Source organism: Epinephelus lanceolatus, chromosome 7, assembly GCF_041903045.1.
Source record: "Epinephelus lanceolatus isolate andai-2023 chromosome 7, ASM4190304v1, whole genome shotgun sequence".
Classification (NCBI taxonomy): Eukaryota; Metazoa; Chordata; class Actinopteri; order Perciformes; family Serranidae; genus Epinephelus; species Epinephelus lanceolatus.
The window spans coordinates 37,963,503-37,981,802 of NC_135740.1; the positions used below are offsets into that span (position 1 = coordinate 37,963,503).

At 42.0% G+C, this 18,300-nt stretch overlaps 1 protein-coding gene across 2 annotated transcripts in view; it reads left to right on the plus strand.

The window, feature by feature from the left end:
* The first annotated feature begins 447 nt into the window (after positions 1 to 447).
* rxfp1 (relaxin family peptide receptor 1) overlaps positions 448 to 18,300 on the plus strand; it is a 145,596-nt gene continuing 127,743 nt past the window's right edge. Inside the window, exons 1-4 of one of the 2 annotated variants that reach the window (XM_033633738.2) lie at positions 448 to 571; positions 685 to 799; positions 869 to 931; positions 14,857 to 14,994. In XM_033633738.2, the coding sequence (XP_033489629.2) occupies positions 491 to 571; positions 685 to 799; positions 869 to 931; positions 14,857 to 14,994 (397 nt within the window). In that variant the 5' untranslated portion in view covers positions 448 to 490. The remainder of the gene's footprint in view (positions 572 to 684; positions 800 to 868; positions 932 to 14,856; positions 14,995 to 18,300) is intronic. The other variant, XM_033633739.2, reaches the window with a different exon arrangement.

Genomic DNA, 18,300 nt, shown 5'->3' on the forward strand with positions numbered 1-18,300 from the left:
CTATAGCAAGTGTTTTATGTGAAAACACACAGTGACAGCATCCTCTGGAGTTTTCCCTGCTGCTTATTACAAAGAATAGCACTGGAGGGAAATCTCTCAGGTAATCATGCCACGATTGTTTTATTTGCTTGAGAAATAAAACGTGAGAGCTGTTTCGGGCAACTGAGAAGATTGCTTGGGATGCTCTTAAACGCTTCAGTCCTCTGACCTTCATCACAAACCCACATGGGGAGGCGTGCTTTTATATATCATATGCACCTGGAGAGTTTACCGCCGACAAGTGGCGCCTAATGAATGCAAATCAGCAGATCATTTGATGTGCAGCAGTAACTTTCAATATGTTCTCTTCAGAGCCTGGATTTCCCTTTTTCTGCAGAGTCCCAGATACATTCCTCCTCCTCTTCCTCCTCCTCCTCCTCGTTTCTGTCTCTCACTCCCACCCCTCTGTGCGCGCTGCACCTGTGCTGCCGCTGCTGCCCGTGTGCGTCAGATGATGCCAACTGATTCATTAAACCTTCCCTTCTCTGTCGGACTGGCTGCAGACCGAGTCGACCTTTCCAAGCGGCTGCAGGTACACCAGCTTCTCCTACTCGTCTCCACCACCCACGAGTCTCATCTGCATGCTTTGTGTCGCACAACAACACCAGCACGCGAACAAACTTTTGGTGTTATTTTTACGCACAGGTTCCCATTGTGGACAATCAGTCCGTCACCACCGCCACCCGCGCGATCTTCACAACAACTTCAAGAGGGACCATGCAAGTTTATGTGGTTGTGATTTTTGCGTATGGAGTGTCAGGTAAGTTCAGAAACTTCTCTTTTTGACAGATTTACGAAGTCGTTGAAGCTTAAATTTTTTGCCTTTCAGGAGCTTTCGCGCACATCCTGCTCTACTCAGCCAGATCTGTTGGGGTTGCACACAATTTATCAGGTAATTTATTTGAATGAAAGAAGCAGCCTCGATGTTATTTGAGCGACTTTATCTGACTTTACCACTGATTTGAAGAAAAAGCGGGTGTTTACTTGGAGAGTGATTTTAGGATAGAGATACAAATATGTTTTTGTCCACCAGGATCCTTCTAAATGATATTTTTGATGTATTATTCCTTTATATTGGGTTTAAATCACCTGGAATTTGTTTCAGCGGTTTGAAAGCGATACGCCACCCACTATACAATAACAGCCTGGATATAGTTGAATTATCTGGAAGCAGAAAAGATAAAAATCAGTGGGAGGCACCTGCAGGATGCTCATGATTCTGTCTGGATATATCCTCAGTGATAGCCTATATAAGGTATTTGTGTTTTTATCCCCTGTGTTGTGTGAGGTTCTCAGTGGTGCTGTGGGTACTCTGATGACAGTTGGAGATTTCTTGCCCTCTACAATGCTGCATTCTCTGCCACTGTAGCAGCAAATGTGTGAGCTGTTATCAGTCACTGACCAGTTGTTCTATGTGCATCCTGCATCAGTGCAGGTTTGCAGGTCTGTGTGAAGCCTGGTGGACTAAGGGTATCCACGCACTGGATTCAAACTGACAGTTTTGTTTGCTGGGTCAGAATGTTTTACCAAGAGCCTGTCAGGTCAAATTTTGCCTCTAGCCCAGAGGAGCCTTAATCCAATGTGTGTGTTTTGCTCTCTTAAATCAAGCTTTGATATTTCAGCTGTAGTGCACAGTGGTAACCTCCATAGCAAGATAAGCTCCATGCTATAAATGCATTGGAACCTGATGTGGATGTCACACATCTTAGGTGATAATTGCATTCTTTAGTTTGGCTGTAGACCAGATTAGCTTTGTGCATTGAGGTTCATATACGGCCTCTGCACTCACAACACTGCAAGGCACTGGTCAAGACAGCGATCTGTTGCATTACTGTTTCTGATTCTAGCCAGACCCATGCACCCAAGATCTGTGGAGAAATTCAAAGTCATATCTGGCCCTGCCATATGCTACTGCCTTGTGAAAAATTGATCTAATGCAAGGGGGTCTTTTATGTTGTCACAGTCCACAGATGTTAGGCCACTCTTCAGGAGCTCAAGGAGTAATGCCCTAAAGATCTTTTGAACCCTGATTTACAGTCAGTGCCATCAGGCGCTGTTGAACCATCTCTGAGTCTCCCAGTTTCCCTCTAAGGGACAATAAAGATACTTTCAACTTTGAGCCCTCTGTGGCTAACTATCGGCTGCGGATGAATCAGGAACTGTCTGTTCCAGGGGTGTCAAACATACAGCCCGTGGACCAGAACTGGCCCCCCAAAGGGTCCAATGAGTCCCACTGGTTGACTTTGCACACCTAATATTAATGCGTTTGTGAAGACTAAAGGCTCATTTATGCTCAACGTTAGACATGTACACACATGGATGTCTTCTTTCTGTGCTCTGCGCTCATGCCATCTGAATGTGTGCACATTTTCTAAGAGCTTACAGATACAGACAAAACAGCGGTGCCACCAGAGATTGTGGAGGCAGTGTAGCATAGTTCATACCAGATACACCTGATGAAGACATTTCAAAATGTGGATGGCTGTGGCTCAGAGGTAGAACGGGTCATCTGCTAAAGTCTGCATGTTGAAGTATCCTTGGGCAAGATATTGAACTCCAAATTGCTCAGTGGCTGTTCCATCGGTGTATGAGTGTGTTAAAAACTGAGCAGCAGGTGGCCCCTTGGCTGGTAGCCTCGGCCACCAGTGTGTGAATGTGTGTGTGAATGGGTGAATGTGACTCTCGTAGTGTAAAAAGCGCTTTGAGTGGTCAAATGATTAGAAAGGTGCCAAAAATGGTTTAACAGCATGAATCGTTAATGTAGTCAAAATAATTCTCCATCCACACGGGTTGATGTATTTAATGGCCTCGCAGACCACCGCTGTGCACAACGCTGCCTCATTATAAGGTAATATTAGTTCAGCCTCCTCCACCATTTGTTGAAACTTTTGACTGTGCCTTTTAGTGCCATCTAGTGGATGTACTCATGCCAACATAAAGGACGATTGAGAGTATGTGGGTAGAGACGGTTATGTTTGAAGAGAACATATCTATTTAAATCCAAAAAGGGAGTAGAATTGAGCCTCAAGAGATGCCAAGCATCAGAAGTAAGTTAAATACTGAGTATCCTACTTTGTGTAAAATGCTGCTTCAGAGGCTTTTCCACCCTGGCCAGAATACAGCTCTCTCTAAAAACAATGGTTGTAGCCAGATTTAAAGATATTGAACATTGTGCAAAATATTATCAATCAGCAGCTTCACTACAAAAGAAACTGTATCAGATTATATCTTAAAACTGTATTGGTTGAACCCTGTCACTAAGGCACCGCCAAAACTTTTGATTTGTAAATGGTTTGTAAGGCAAGGGATAACTTGACCTGCTTCCTCAATCGCTCCCAGTTTAGTTTAGCGTGGTGCCGGCATTACTGTGCAAGGATAGAGATGTATGGAAAAATGTAATGGCAGTGAGTAGCAGACAGACTGACTGTGGAAAACTGTGACATATTGTCGAAATTATTATTTTACTTCATTACTTATTTCTCTTCATCTGTTCAAACACATCAACATTGTCAGGATGTACTTGCGCTGCTTCACTGAAAGAATGGGAACATTCTGAAGATGCTATTTATAAGCTGTTACGCAATGGTTGTACTGGTTCGGCCCACTTGAGATCAAATCAGGCTGTATGCAGATCATGAACTAAAATGAGTTTGACATCCGCGCTCCAGTTGGTCCTTATCAGCTTCTGTTTGGCTGTCAGTGGGAGTGGGCTATCCTTAGTGTGCCTTGTCGTGTGCTTTTCTTTCCTTTTCTGACAATTTCAGTAAACCTTACTGTGCCTGTTTTTTTACCAGACGGATTCTTATTTCATATTCCATGAAAGATAGATAGCGTAAAAATGTTGAATATTTATGGCTGATTTTGAGTGCGATTAAGGTCAAAAGTTCTCCCATGAGGACGATGAAGTATACTTGAATAGTCTGTCTTTCCATGGTGTTTATTATTATTATTATTATTATTATTATTGATATTATAATATCAATAATAATAATAATAATAAACACCATGGAAAGTCCTTTGGGTCTTCAGTTTAAAGTTGTACTTGAACATAAGAGGAAATATCTACTCAATAACTGCATTCATAATAATCAGAATATATTATGATTATTATGAATGCAGATTATGATCATAATATATTATGATTATTATGAATGCAGATAATGAGTAGATATTTCTTCTTATGTTCAAGTACAACTTTAAACTGAAGACCCAAAGGACTTTATACAATGTCTTTGTGGGTGCAGACCCAACAGTGCGGGCCTGAACATTAAGCCAGTGGCCCCGCAGCACCCGACAGCCAAATGTCAGCTAAGTGTGTCAGGGCACTTAAATAGAGCAAACATACATTTTCAAGTCCAGGTGTTCATTTGAAATTAGACTTCTTTGTCTCAGATGGACTGAACATTTCCCACTACAACCTCCCAGATCGTCAAATACAGATGCATCTCACAACTCTCAGCATCTTAGAGCACTACAGAGGAGGTTTCTGTGATGCACAAACGGCAGCCTCTAGGGGTTGAAAAAATGAAGCCATCGGGGTGCCCATTAGCTCACCAGGTAGAGCAGGTGCCCCATGTACAAAGGCTTTGTCCTTGTCGTACCAGCCACAAGTTTGATTGCAACCCATGGCCCTTTACTGCATGTCCGACTCTTTCTCACTCCAAAGTCGTCAAAATCCAGTGCTTGGGCAGTGACTTGTGGTGCCAGACACTGATGGAAAAAGCCATCCTCTAACATCGGCATGTTACTCGGCCGGTCGCCATTATAGTTAAACTACACCTACTTACATAGTGCATTTATTTTGAAAGAGACTGTATGTAAATGGTAAATTTCCTGTGAAAACAGAGGTGTATTTTGAAAGAAGACAATGCATGTAACAGGTAGAACTTGACACAGTGTCCCAGATAGGGTTGAGACACGTCCGATTCCTTACCGAGCCCTCTTACCGATTCCTACATTATATTCATTATACTTGCTATACTTAAACAAGTATATAATAAACACAAATGCAATCATAAAAATACAAAAACTTTATTCTAACTGTTGCACAGTACAATTAGATGAAAATAGCCTACACATTTGTGTGTGGTGTGTATTTCAGATTTAGAGCTTGTATCATCTCCCTGAGAATATATAACAACAAAAAGTGATTCTCTGATTTCTACAGTAACACTATTAAAATTAACCACAACAATGTAATAAAAAATACTTATATGCATTCATGCTTAGGCACTGTTATTTACGTGACAACACCTGAACAAAACACACACACACTTTGGCTGTTTGTTTCTACCGCTCCCTCGCTGGAAGTCTCGGACCTCCCGCCGCCAGCCTCCGCCTTGATTAAACACTGAAAATTAAATAAAAGAGGGAGACAGGTTTTTCCTATTTTAGCTTATTTTGTTATATTTCTCCCTCTCCCCTCGCTGGAAGCGGACCTCCCGCCGCCCACTCCTGTCTCAAACATGGAGGTCTCCCTCTCTGCTGAGCACCCACGGCGCACACCTGTAACCATAACAACTGTGTGACAAAAACTCAGTACTTTAGTCATTAAATACTGTCGGGCTCAGTCGGGTTCGGACAGAAATATGCGGCCCGTGCCGCACTCTAATGGAAATGCATGTGACGGGTTTTTTTTACAATCTAGGAACCGTTTGCAGGAACCGTTACTCCAAATGTGATGGAACCGGTTCCGGAACCGGAACTTTGGACCCGGTTCCAAAAAAGAACTGGATCCGGATCCCAACCCTAGTCCCAGAACATCAACAACCAACGCACCCAGGGTACCTTGCACGTCGTATCTGGACGTGGAAGGTCCCTGACCGATCATCAATATGTGACAAGGTCAGAATCTCCCAATCCCAAATGGATCCCTTACAGACTCATTGACTCAAGCCCTAAGCCCTTACAGACCAAGGACCAATTCCATTTCAGAATCAGAATCAGAATCAGAATGCCTTTATTGTCATTGCAAAAAGAATTTGCAACGAAATTGAAAGTGCTACATCTATTTCAGTGCTTAGGTAAAAAAAAAAGACAAAAATAAACAACAACAGGAACATCCACACAGACATTTCTTCTCCTTAGCCCTTGTCTTAGCCCTTCCCATTGGTTTTGCGTGTTCACGTGAGGGGAAGCGGTGTCCCAATTCTCCGTCAGGTTAGCTCTTAACCTGATGGAGAAATGGAAGTGGTCCAATGAGAATGTGTTGGCATGTCATCCCCTCCCCTTCCCTCTTTCATGCTCATGAACTTGCCTTTGCTTAAAGGCAAAAAAGCCCTAAAAAAATATCTTTAACAAAAAGAAAAGTAAAACCACCATGAAGTGCCAAAAACTGTAGTTCATTGAACGGTCACCTGAAGCTGGCTCCAGAAGCCAGTCAATCTCCATAGACCCCAACAACTTCACAGCAGAAATAAACATGTAAAAAAAGTAAAAAGCAGTTTTGTTCTCTCTTGCTAATTTCCACCTTCATGGCAACTGTACAGGGGTTTTATACAGTATAACTCACCCATTTACATTTTATTAAGACTAAAAGTTAAGTTAATTAAGGCAGGCAGCTTTGAGTGATGGGCTGTCTGCCGATAGTGTCCTCTGCTTTTAAGTCAGATCCATCCCTCGCTCCACAGCTCCAGCCTCTTGCTCAAATATGGTCACTTCTGGCTCCAAAAAAACAAGATGGCAACAGCCAAAACCCCGAACTTGAGGCTTCAAATTGGAGTCCACAAACCAGTGGATGACATCACAGTAACTACTTCCATTATTTTCAGTTTGTGGTAATGCATAGCTGAAACACAAAGGCAACAAAACTTCTTGGTTAGGTTTAGATAAAAGATTTTGTCTTGGATTAAAATAAGTACCTGTGCTATGTCAAACTAACATAATGTGACATGATTGACGTCAGTGAGCAACAACCGGACATAAATTACTAACATTATATTAAAACAACACTGACTTTGGTTTGGGGACACTAACCGTGGTCTCTTGAGTGAAAGACTTGTTTTATTTTACCCATCCACCTCCTCTTCCTCCCATCCTTTGCTACTTTCGCTCTTTATACTCTGTCAGTTGCGCTCAGTGTCAGGTATTGTCATCTATGGGTCTTTACATTGGAGTTATGAGCCCAGAGCTTCTCATAAAGAAAATTATAAAAAGAGGAGGATTGAACTGCAAATTGCATATAAACATCTCCAGCGGGTGTGTTGTATGGTAATAGTCTGCACACCGACGTATTGTTCCTTATGAAAAGAAATGCACACAGCATGAGACGTGATAGGAATATGTTGTGCATTTCTATTATGTAATCTGTACTGGACTTGTAGTTCTTTTGTCATTTGTGATATTTCTTCTCCAACACGCTGTAAAGTACGAGCTGTCAAATGTCTTCTGTTGCACAGTAACCCGAGACACATTTTTCTCACTTTATAGCATTATGGTTTCTTCTGTCTCATTTAATTCTGACAATGCTCAGTAGGTGGTGGAGAGTGGACGCCTTTGTGTCATCATTAGACTACATTCCTGCTTAAAGGCTAAACTTTGATTGACAAGTTTGATTAGGGACCTGGAACAATGGGGACATATGTAGATTATTCATATCGCACTGTTGGACTGCCTCCATTATTTCTTGTACGCTGCATATTGACACAGATTTTTAACGAGGAAATATTTTTCTGTCAGAGCTGGGGGGGGGGGGGGGGGGGGGGGGTGTTTCTCTACTTTTCTTCACTAATCATCAAAAACATCATGTGTTTCTTTTATGCATAATTTGATTCCTTCGTCTGAAAGCATTTGTCCTGGTCGTGTAGTATTTCCCAGTCATTTACAGGTGTATTCTTCAGGGAATTTATGTGCAATTTGTTTTAGAAAACAGACATCTTAAAGGATCCTTTCATTAGTGCGCCTCCTGGGACTGACAGGTGGGGTTTTCTCAGTGAAGTGGCAGCACTTGAGGATGAGGATCTCTTCTGCTTTTATTCAGCATCATATTGCCTGAGAAGTGTGCACTGCACATGGAGCAAAACAAATGGAGCTCAATAGCAAAATAAACAGAATTAGACGTTTCTTCTATGGTTAGTTTATCTGCTAAAGTTTTTTTTGTGTTATGATTTTAGTTTGTCTGTTTGTTTTTTACGATTAGAAAATTGGTGTTATGTGACCTCAAGTTCATATGGAAAATGAGGACAGATAATTCATCCATCCATCCGTCTATTTTCGTCTGCTTATCCAGGTCACAGGGGCAGCCAGCTTAGCAAAGTACTCCAGATGTCTCCGTCCCCAACATCGCTTTCCGGCTCCTCCTGGAGAACCCTGAGGCATTCCCAGGCCAGATGAGATATATAATCCCCCCAGTGTGTTCTTGGTTTGGCGTAGGACTGGGCGATATGGACAAAAATTTATATCTCTGCATTTTCAGGCGAGATGGTGATACGCGATAGTTATCTTGGTATTTTCTACAAAATGGGCGACATGTTTTCAGCTGCAGGTTAAAACCACATTTCATGAGATGAGACATGTCATGTGCACTTTTATAGAAACAGACTCTGATCAAAATAAAATGCAAAGACACCGATTTCTTCTCCGATTTAAAATATACAGCTGCACACTGTAAATGAAAAATGTTATAAATTAACTGGAGCTACAGAGGTTTAAAGGTTTGCAGAACGAGGGCACAAAACTATAACATGAGTATAAAAGTATCAAGTAGGTCTAGATCTATCGTAGTAGAAACAGTCAGTCTTTGTGAGATGGGTTAAAAAGTTGTTTACCATGAACTTTCAAATAAAACTAGTGCTGGAAGATGATTTAAATCTTTTTATTTATTTAGGCTATTAATGTTATTTATGCACAGAGCATCAGAGGGAGGGAAGGAGCGAGAGACACTTTGTCTGAGTTATATACATCTTTTATATAAAACGTCTCTGTTGTTTAAATAGATCTGTCGCGTGCATCCAGGTGCTGTCTCCATGTCACAAAATAGCCTCCCAAAAAGAACAGCAATGCGCTATGATCCACCTCACACACAAACAAGCAAATACAGGCTCACCTGACACGATCAAGCAGCTCTGTCTCCCACACATGCGGCGCAGTGCTGTACTGCCCGTGCTACTACATAATTCATCTCACAGACCGATTTAGCATAACACGTGCATCATATAGGCCGATGTTGCACTGTAGACTAATTAACAGACAGATTAAACAGAGGAGCAGCTCTGTGTCTCTCTGAGTGTCGCTGGGGAACTTGTGAGTGAGTGAGTGAATGAAGCAGAGAGTGTGAGAGAGGAGAGATACACGCTGGTATGCATTATGTTACGCAACTTGACCCTATATTGATTTAAACGGTGTCGTCTAAATCTATATTTGGCTTGAAAATATATCGATATACATAGTTGACATATCACCCAGCCCTTGTCTGCCCCTGTACCAGTCTGACGATTAGTAGCTGTATATTGTTGTTCCTCTTCCAGCAATCACATTATCAAGGTGCTTTTATTGCTCTGCTTTACTAGTTGCTTTAGGCAGAAAACAAGTTTCCCCAGATTAGGCTCTGGCGGTATCAGGGTATTAAAATAAATCCAGGTATTTAGAAATCCCAAAGGTGCAATTTTTCAGTACCGTCAAAAATACAGATGCTCCTCTTTCTATTAAACTGATATGGAGATGTTGTATTAAGTTGATGTAATGCTAAACACATACCACCAGAGGTCAGTCTATTCTGGTGGGACAGGCAGCTAAGCTGAGAAACATGGCAACTGCGAGTGCTGGGGATGACGCTACGAAAGTATTGGGAGTATTGCCACATATAAGTATATCCTGTGATGACTACAGAAGCAGTTTAATTGCCACATGATTTTATTCAAAACACCATCTCCATTTAGCCCACTGATGTGTCAGTGTCTGCTGCAGCTATAAGTGTCATGGCTTCCTCCAGCAAGAATATATCCGTAAATGTTTAACCCAGCAAGACTTGTCAGAGTAGGCTAATTGCATTTAGCGTGCTTTCACACCTGCCCTGTTTAGTTCGGTTCAATCAAACTCAAGTTCGTTTGCCCTCTAAGTGCGGTTCGTTTGAGCAGGTGTGAACACTGCAATCACACTCAGGTGTGCACCAAAACAACCGGACCGAGACCTTCTTGAAGAGGTGGTCTCAGTCCGGTTACAAACGAACTCTGGTGCGGTTCATTTGTGGTGAGAACGTGTTCCGACCTGGATCTGAACCAACTGCAGTCACATGACACATTGTTTGGGTTAAACATGAGCATGTTACAGTCCTGGAGGATTATTAATGTGCACCTCCTCCTGTACTGCCTTAATATGCACATTCAGCACATCCAATGCATCAAAACATTGTTTTCTAGTTGGAGCCGCGCCTCGTTTTCAAACTGTATGGTTTGACTAAAATGAACAATAACAGCAATATAGTCCATGATGAGCAGCGCTAAAATCAACCTGCGTAGTTGTCCCTCCATTGTGACATTAGAAAGTGTCACATTTATCTTGCAAGTGTACTCTTCTTCAACGTTTGCTTTACTTCCTGGATTTTTCCCACATGGAAATTCTGACCAATCAAGAGCAGCTTTCTCGCACAAGGCATTTGATCTGGTCCGCTTGTAAATGCTGCCGTGAGAACACGAACTAACTCTAGGCAATTATACAACTTTGGAACAAAACCAGTCCCTGATTCAGACCAAAGCAAGACAACTCTAGGCCTGAAAGCACCCTAAGAAAACACAACACTGTGGGCTAGAGGATGACATACATGCTGCTATGACTTCCATCACCAGAAGCTGGACTTTTGTGCTATTTATTTACTCTTCTCTCACTGTATACCCCAGTGAAATGTCAGGAAGATATCAAATATAGATGCTGCCCAAGCCTACCCCAAGTATCCTATATTGTGCAAGGTCCACTGTCCTCACATACACTTTTTTAAGTGCATGTGACAACAGCAGCAGCAACAGTTTCCACTTTTGGCCGTCAGTCAAGGACCAGCAGTCCTGTCTTCATGAAAAATGAAGCATACTCATGAAACTCCCCAACAGATGTAGCTGCAGTGGCTGATGCTGATTTTCAGATTTGTAAATATGAACTCAGATCTGCTGTTTGCACTTTTTTTTTTTTGCAAACTTGCAAGTTATTTTAAAATAATAAACACTTTACCACCTAGTGTTGGCTGAAGACGTTCAATATTCCCCGAACTAATAACTAGAACATTTAATCAGCCACTGCTTACGCTGCTGTCCTGTGACACCAGGGGAGGTGGAAAAAGCAGAAAGTAGCGTCTTCATTTTTCACTTTGTCATCTATTGTGCTTCGAGGCATGTCTGACCATGCTGAGCGTTGATTATCTAACACAGCTGAAGTACGTAATTACTGTGCTGTTGAACACATGGTTACATGATGAATATAATCAAATGATATGACTCTGAGCCAACGCGCCATGTGGCAGCTGTGACACACATAATGTAGTGCATCTGTAGTGCATCCCTCTATGGAGGATTTCTCCTCTTATCACTGTTTCTGTAAAGTGAATAATCTGAGGGTCTTGATACGAGAGACTGTCTTCAAATTAAATGTTTTTGACAAGAGAATCTTTTTTAAAAAACCAAATGTTAGTTTTATTATTCACCCCAAGGTAGCTAGTGGTTTTAGTTGCTGACCATGAACTTCAGCATCCCCAGTTTGAGTCCAGTCATCAGGAGAAGTGGTCAGGGGCAAAGTGGGACAGATTACCCAGAACCCCAAGTGAAGGGGGGCCCTCAAAAAGGCCTGGATAAAAGGTTTAGTTTTGCTTTAAGTTTTTTTAATTTCTAAATAATTACTGCCAAAAATAAAAAAGACTGAACTTTGAATAAAAAAAGAAAGCTCTCTGAGGCCCCTCTCACCCCTTTAAGCCACAAAATGGTTTAGTCTGCTGCACCCCTGCACATGGATTGGTCTCTACACTCAGCTAGAGCTGCTGACAGGTTTCCAAAAAAAAAGAGAGAACGGAAAGAGATAGAAATCATATTGCATAATCATAGGGCCCAGAATTTGTTGCGATGCCCCTGCCAGTCAGGGACATTATGTTCAGTGTCATCCTCCATTGCCATTTCTCCAAAAAGAGCCTGAAATGGCCAAAAACATCCTCAAATTATATGATGGTGCTGCTAAAAGTACACTCACCGCCCACTTTATTAGGTACACCTGTTCAACTGCTCTTTAAAGCAAATGTTAATGAGCCAATCATGTGGCAGCAACTCAGTGCATTTAGGCATGTAGACATGGTGAAGACGACCTGCAGAAAATCAAACCGAGCATTAGAAAGAAAGGTGATTTAAGTGACTTTGAACATGGCATGGTTGCTGGTGCCAAACGGGCTGGTTTAAGTATTTCAGACACTGCTGATCTACTGGGATTTTCAAACACAGCCATCTCTAGGGTTTACAGAGTGAGCGGCAGTGCTGTGGGTAAAAATGCCTTGTTGATGCCAGAGGTCAGAGGAGAATGGCCAGACTGGTTCAAGATGATAGAAAGGCAACAGTAACTCAAATAACCACCGGTTACAACCAAGGTCTGCAGAAGACCATCTCTGAACCAACAGCACGTTGAACCTTGAAGCAGATGGGCTACAGCAGCAGAAGACCACACCAGGTGCCACTCCTGTCAGCTAACAACAGGAAACTGAGGCTACAATTCACACAGGCTCACCAAAACTGGACAACAGAAGATTGGAAAAACGTTGCCTGGTCTGATGAGTCTGGATTTCTGCTGCCACATTCAGATGGTAGGGTCAGAATTTGGTGTAAACAACATGAAAGCATGGATCCATCCTGCCTTGTATCAACGGTTCAGGCTGGTGGTGGTGTAATGGTGTGGGGGATATTTTCTTGGCACACTTTGGGCCCCTTAGTACCAACTGAGCATGGTTTAAACACCACAGCCCACCTGAGTATTGTTGCTGACCGTGTCCATCCCTTTATGACCACAGTGTACCCATCTTCTGATGGCTACTTCCAGCAGGATAACGCACCATGTCACAAAGCTCAAGTCATCTCAAACTGGTTTCTTGAACATGACAATGAGTTCACTGTACTCCAGTGGCCTCCACAGTCACCAGATCTCAATCCAATAGAGCACCTTTGGGATGTGGTGGAACGGGAGATTCTCATCATGGGTGCGCAGCTGACAATTCTGCAGCAACTGTGTGATGTCATCATGTCAATATGGACCAAAATCTCTGAGGAATGTTTCCAGCAACTTGTTGAATCTATGCCACGAAGAGTTAAGAGAGTTCTGAAGGCAAAAGGGGTCCAACCTAGTACTAGCAAGGTGTACCTAATAAAGTGGGCAGTGCGTGTATATCAGCAATGATATAACATGATCAACAAACTCAGTTATTTAAGCATTACTCATGTAATTGCTTTGACCTCGAAAGGTTCAATTAAGTTGAACCAATGTAATATTTATCTGAAAGTTGTGGTGACATTTAGTGGTCAAATTATTTATTTAAGATATTCTAGTTTATTTATTTTAATTCGATCCTACTCAAATGTTAAATGTGTTTTTTATTTGACTAGCTTTTCAAAATAAGTTGCAAACTGACTAAAACACTTAAATGTTAAAAAAAAAATAACCAACCATAATTTTTAATGCTGAAAAATGTCTTTATTTGAAGCGTTATCCACTAACGCTGTGGATAATTTGTTGGAGTGTACAGTCTCTCAGAGCTCAGCAGGATGATGAATTGTTTATCATCTTTAAATAAATGTTGCATAAAGACCATTTATATTTATTTGGCAAAAACACTGGGGGTCAAATTCAGAATGATTAAACTAGCAAACACTGTCTTTTAAAATTTAATCTGAATCTGATGTTTCACTGTCAACAGAAGATGTACGCCTTCTAATTAGACACTGATACTCATAAAATAATGAAGTGACATAATTCAAATTACCAGTGTAAAGTAATCAACTTGAAATATGTGTGCTGAAGCATCCCAACTCCTTACAGCACTTCTTTATATTTTGGAGGGCAAATGCATATGAACTGACATGTTCAATTTATTTCTCAGAAAATAATCATATATTCCACTCATACTAAACGTATAAAAAAAAGTTATGAAGATGCTGAATACATTTGTAAAGCTAATGATGATGGGATGTGACACAGTTGCCTTTAGTTCCTAATTAAGGAAAAGTGCTAAGAAAATGTGAGGGGTCTTGTTGAGACATAATGTCATAATAAATCGACAATTTAGCTTGAAGCCTGACTGCTATGTTCGTCGCAGATAACGTGGGGAATCATAAATTATACTCTGCGGTTAATTGGGTCCAGTGCAGAGACTCCAGATAAGTCTGATGTGTAATCTGCAGCTGCCCTGTCACAGTTCTGTCTCCTGTATCTTGAACCAGAGGTGCAATAAGGCAGACTCACCATGGCACTTGAATAAGGAATGTTTATAATAAGGACAGAGTGAGATGAGGGAACGAATAATTTTTCCTCCAGCTTTCATGGCATGTGAGGTCTGTTTTACATTCCCCACATTTGTCAGTCTGTGCGGTTTGTGCTTTGTCTGTGCATAATTTAGACTGTGTCGTAAAACACAACAGCAGCAACGCAACAGTGTTGATTAAGCAAACTCATCATGGATTGTACCAAAGCTCCCTGAAGCACTGATCGAGCCCTTTAATGTAGGTTTGGACAAATGGATGCAAAGGCTTCTGTAATGAGATGCACAAACTCCACATGTTCACTAAAATTTTCAACAAGAGCTCTCAGACGAGTGGCAGAAATGTTACATTCATAATCATATTTGTGGATTTTCTGCTTTATTTATAGCACTCAATCTCACGGAGGAGAAGGCGTCATGCCCCCTTGGATATTTCCCCTGTGGCAACCTGACCGTGTGCCTCCCGCAGCTCATGCACTGCAACGGCATCGATGACTGCGGAAATCAAGCGGACGAGGAGAACTGTGGTAATTCATTATTTCTACTTGAACAAATGTTTAAATGACCGTGTGTTGTTTAACTTCATGCTGAGATTTACCAGCTCCGTTGGACACTTCTATAACAGATAATGCACCGAAAGTTTTCAGATGCACACCTCTCATTCTAAAGCTTAATTTTACACAAAATCCATTTCGAGTAAGTGAAACACTGCGTATGCACATCCACTTTATGTGATCATTGTTCTCGCAGCTATTTGCCGTTATCCAGAGTGAATTAAATAACACCAGCCTGTGGGCCAAGAAAAATGAAAAAAAGAAATGTTTCTTTGTACTCAGTGGTCCCAGCACACAGCAGTTAGCTCACTACTACTAGCACTGGAGTGGTTATCTCTATTCATTGCCTGTTCTGAAGCCCCGCTTAGTTCCTAGGGCACAAAACACCTAATTAAGGTTTTCTTAAAATAAATGTGGTTGCACAAAACACTGTTAAGGCACTGATCACACAGAAAGCATTTAAACAGCTGGAGGCACCTTTTTCTAATTGTTTTCAATGAGAATGAAGCTTTTTGTGGTTCCTGTGCTGTGATGCACCCGGCATTTTTGTCAGAGCGCCCTGAACTCCTCAAGTTGAAAAAACTTCAACTCAAAGCGGAAAAACACCCCACATCATCTCATTTTTCAGCATCTTTTTTCCCCATTGTCCAGTCTGATGATTTGAGAGGCGGGCCTTCTGTGGTGGTCATGACAACAACTTTACAGTTGGTAAACAATGGAGGAGAAACTGGTGGTAGCTGTTGCTGGATACCCAGAGCTATACGGCTTGGCGATAGACAGCAGGTGTCAAACTGTCCCTGAGTCATCCTAAAATATGCCTGGAAATGACCATCATGGAGGAGAAGCTCCTGGACCAACTGGTGGTACTCCCCATGATCCACCCTCTTTTTTAGGGTGTCATGTACCCACACAGATCTCTGTTTATCTGTGCCCAACAAACTATTTACTGACAGCCTTTTTTCCACTAGTGGCATTTAATTAAAAAAGAGAGGCAGTGCAGCGAGACTCGCGTTTTACAACCTGCAAAAAGCTTTCGGTGTGATCTGGGCCGAAGTTTTCTCCTTCAGGTTTCCTTAAAATGTTCACTTAGAGCTGCTACAAGGAACTTTTCACTGGATATGCAAAAGTCTCTCGTTTCTGCTGATGTCTGTGCGTGACCTACAACAGCAAATGAGACCATTGGTGTGAAGATAAGCTATTTCTATATAGTGTATATCCATACCTTTAGGAAACTGTCTCCGGGTCCGCCCCAGGTTGCTTCCAGGACGAAACGATTTACGGCACTCAGACGGCACACGTCATCTTACCTAGCTGCTTACATTTATAGTGACTCTTATAAATAGTCGCTATTCCTCCTCCTCGACCTGACGTCCGCAGGGAGTTAAAGTAGCAGCAATCATCGGGTTAATGTTCTGTGAAAGCACTGGACTCACCAACAGTCAGCCACGTCTCAGTCACACAGAGAAAATCCAATCCTCGGGAAGTCAGGAAATCCTTCAGGATAAACGTTTTGTTTGCTAGCGATCTAGCATTTACCACCTCATCTGGGCCAACGACAGGTACCAGCCAGGCGTTGACAGGGTCCAGCGAGTGCCGAGAAATAAAGAGGTGAGGCACCGCTCCATACTCAGTCCAAGAAGCCATGGAAGTGCTAGCCAAACAGGCCTTCAGCCTTACCAGCAGACTGCTGCTTTTACCCCGGTGGTGATGGCGCTTATGCCGGAGAGGTGGAGCTGGGGCGCGGCAGAGGTGAGCTGGGATCCCGTCAAGTTTTCCCGTCTTGTTGTTTCATTCATCCCCAAAACAAACACATGCACGAGCCAGGTAAGCGTCTTTACGACAATACGCGCTAGAGCTCATGGGAAATGTAGGCTGCATTCCGGCAAAACACTACTGCTTTTGTCCACAGGGTCGCCAAAATCAACTCAAAATCAAAGTTGTAGGGGCTTTAAGTATTTATGGTTTTCTCCTTGTCTTGGTCTTATTCTTAAGGAATCCCTTGATCGTTGCACAAAAGACCTTAGCAATCAAAGCAGGGTAAAAAAAAAAGTTTATGGTGATGAATGAAAAAAACTAACACACCCTGAGAACAGTGTTCTGTGACTAGGAGAACCCAATGAATACGCTTTTAAGTTTACACTTTAGATTTGATTGATTGTTGTCTGTTTTCTGGTATTTAGCGATCAAATTTACTTTGTAGTTTGTGCTTTCTATGATTGTATTCTTCCAGAAGTTTAATCTTTTCCTCCTCTGATCAACATGCTTTTCTTATCTTCTGCGGTTTTTCACTAACCATAAGTCCAGACAAACAAACAATTTCCATGGAAGCTTTTACCGCTGTAAAACCTCTCACGTTTTTCCTTCACTGAAGAAATCTTTTCAGGGATACCGTGCAACTGTATAAGTCCCTCGGCTAAAGAGAAAATAAGCCTTAAGTGTCATACATAAATAGAAAAAGATGTTCTGTGTGACCAGTTGCTGGCCTTCTGTGAGGGGGGAAACTGAGGTCACTGACCAGTATTAAGATGCTGAAGGCCACACTAGTGAAACTGTTACACAGTTGGTTTTGCCATTTAAATGAGAGTTGGTATTTAACTGAGCTTTCACAAGCAAAGGACATTATTCAAGTAAGCTAATTAGTTTATTGGAATGGCGGTTAAGGTGGGAGGGAGATGAATGAGGAACAGGGACTGAGGGTCACTGCTGGTCGGATGAAATACGGTCGTGCACAAAGGGATCAGCAGATGATTGAATGCTATAGCAGGGAGTGTGGGGGTGCAGGAACCCAAGGTGTGAGACTCAGTGTGGCTTTGTGGCTGCATTGCTCCCCCTTTGGTTCCTGTTATAAGACTGATTTGTTATTGTATTGAAATTTCTGTATTATCAAGGCATTAGCATGACTGAAACACCTTCTGTCAGGTGGGTCGGAGTGTCAGTGGTCTTGCGGTAACCGCTGGTTTGAAGGTGAAGGTGGTTGTCTGGGCCTTGATACATTTTTTTTGAAACTGTGAATGTATAATGAATTAATTAATTAACGCCTTTATATGACAAAATTAGCTGTCTCTCATAAAAGAAAAGCTGTTCCATTCACTCATATACCCACACATTAAAACAGGATAAGGCTATAATTTTAATTATAAAAGGACAAGATAAAGTGCATATGCAGTTAGTGGACATCTGTGCGTGGTGGTGCAATTGAAAATTGTTGTGGTGGTGGTGGGTGAGGGCGGGGGATTTGGGGGAGAGAGTTCAGGTTGTGTATGGCTTTGGGGTGAAAAC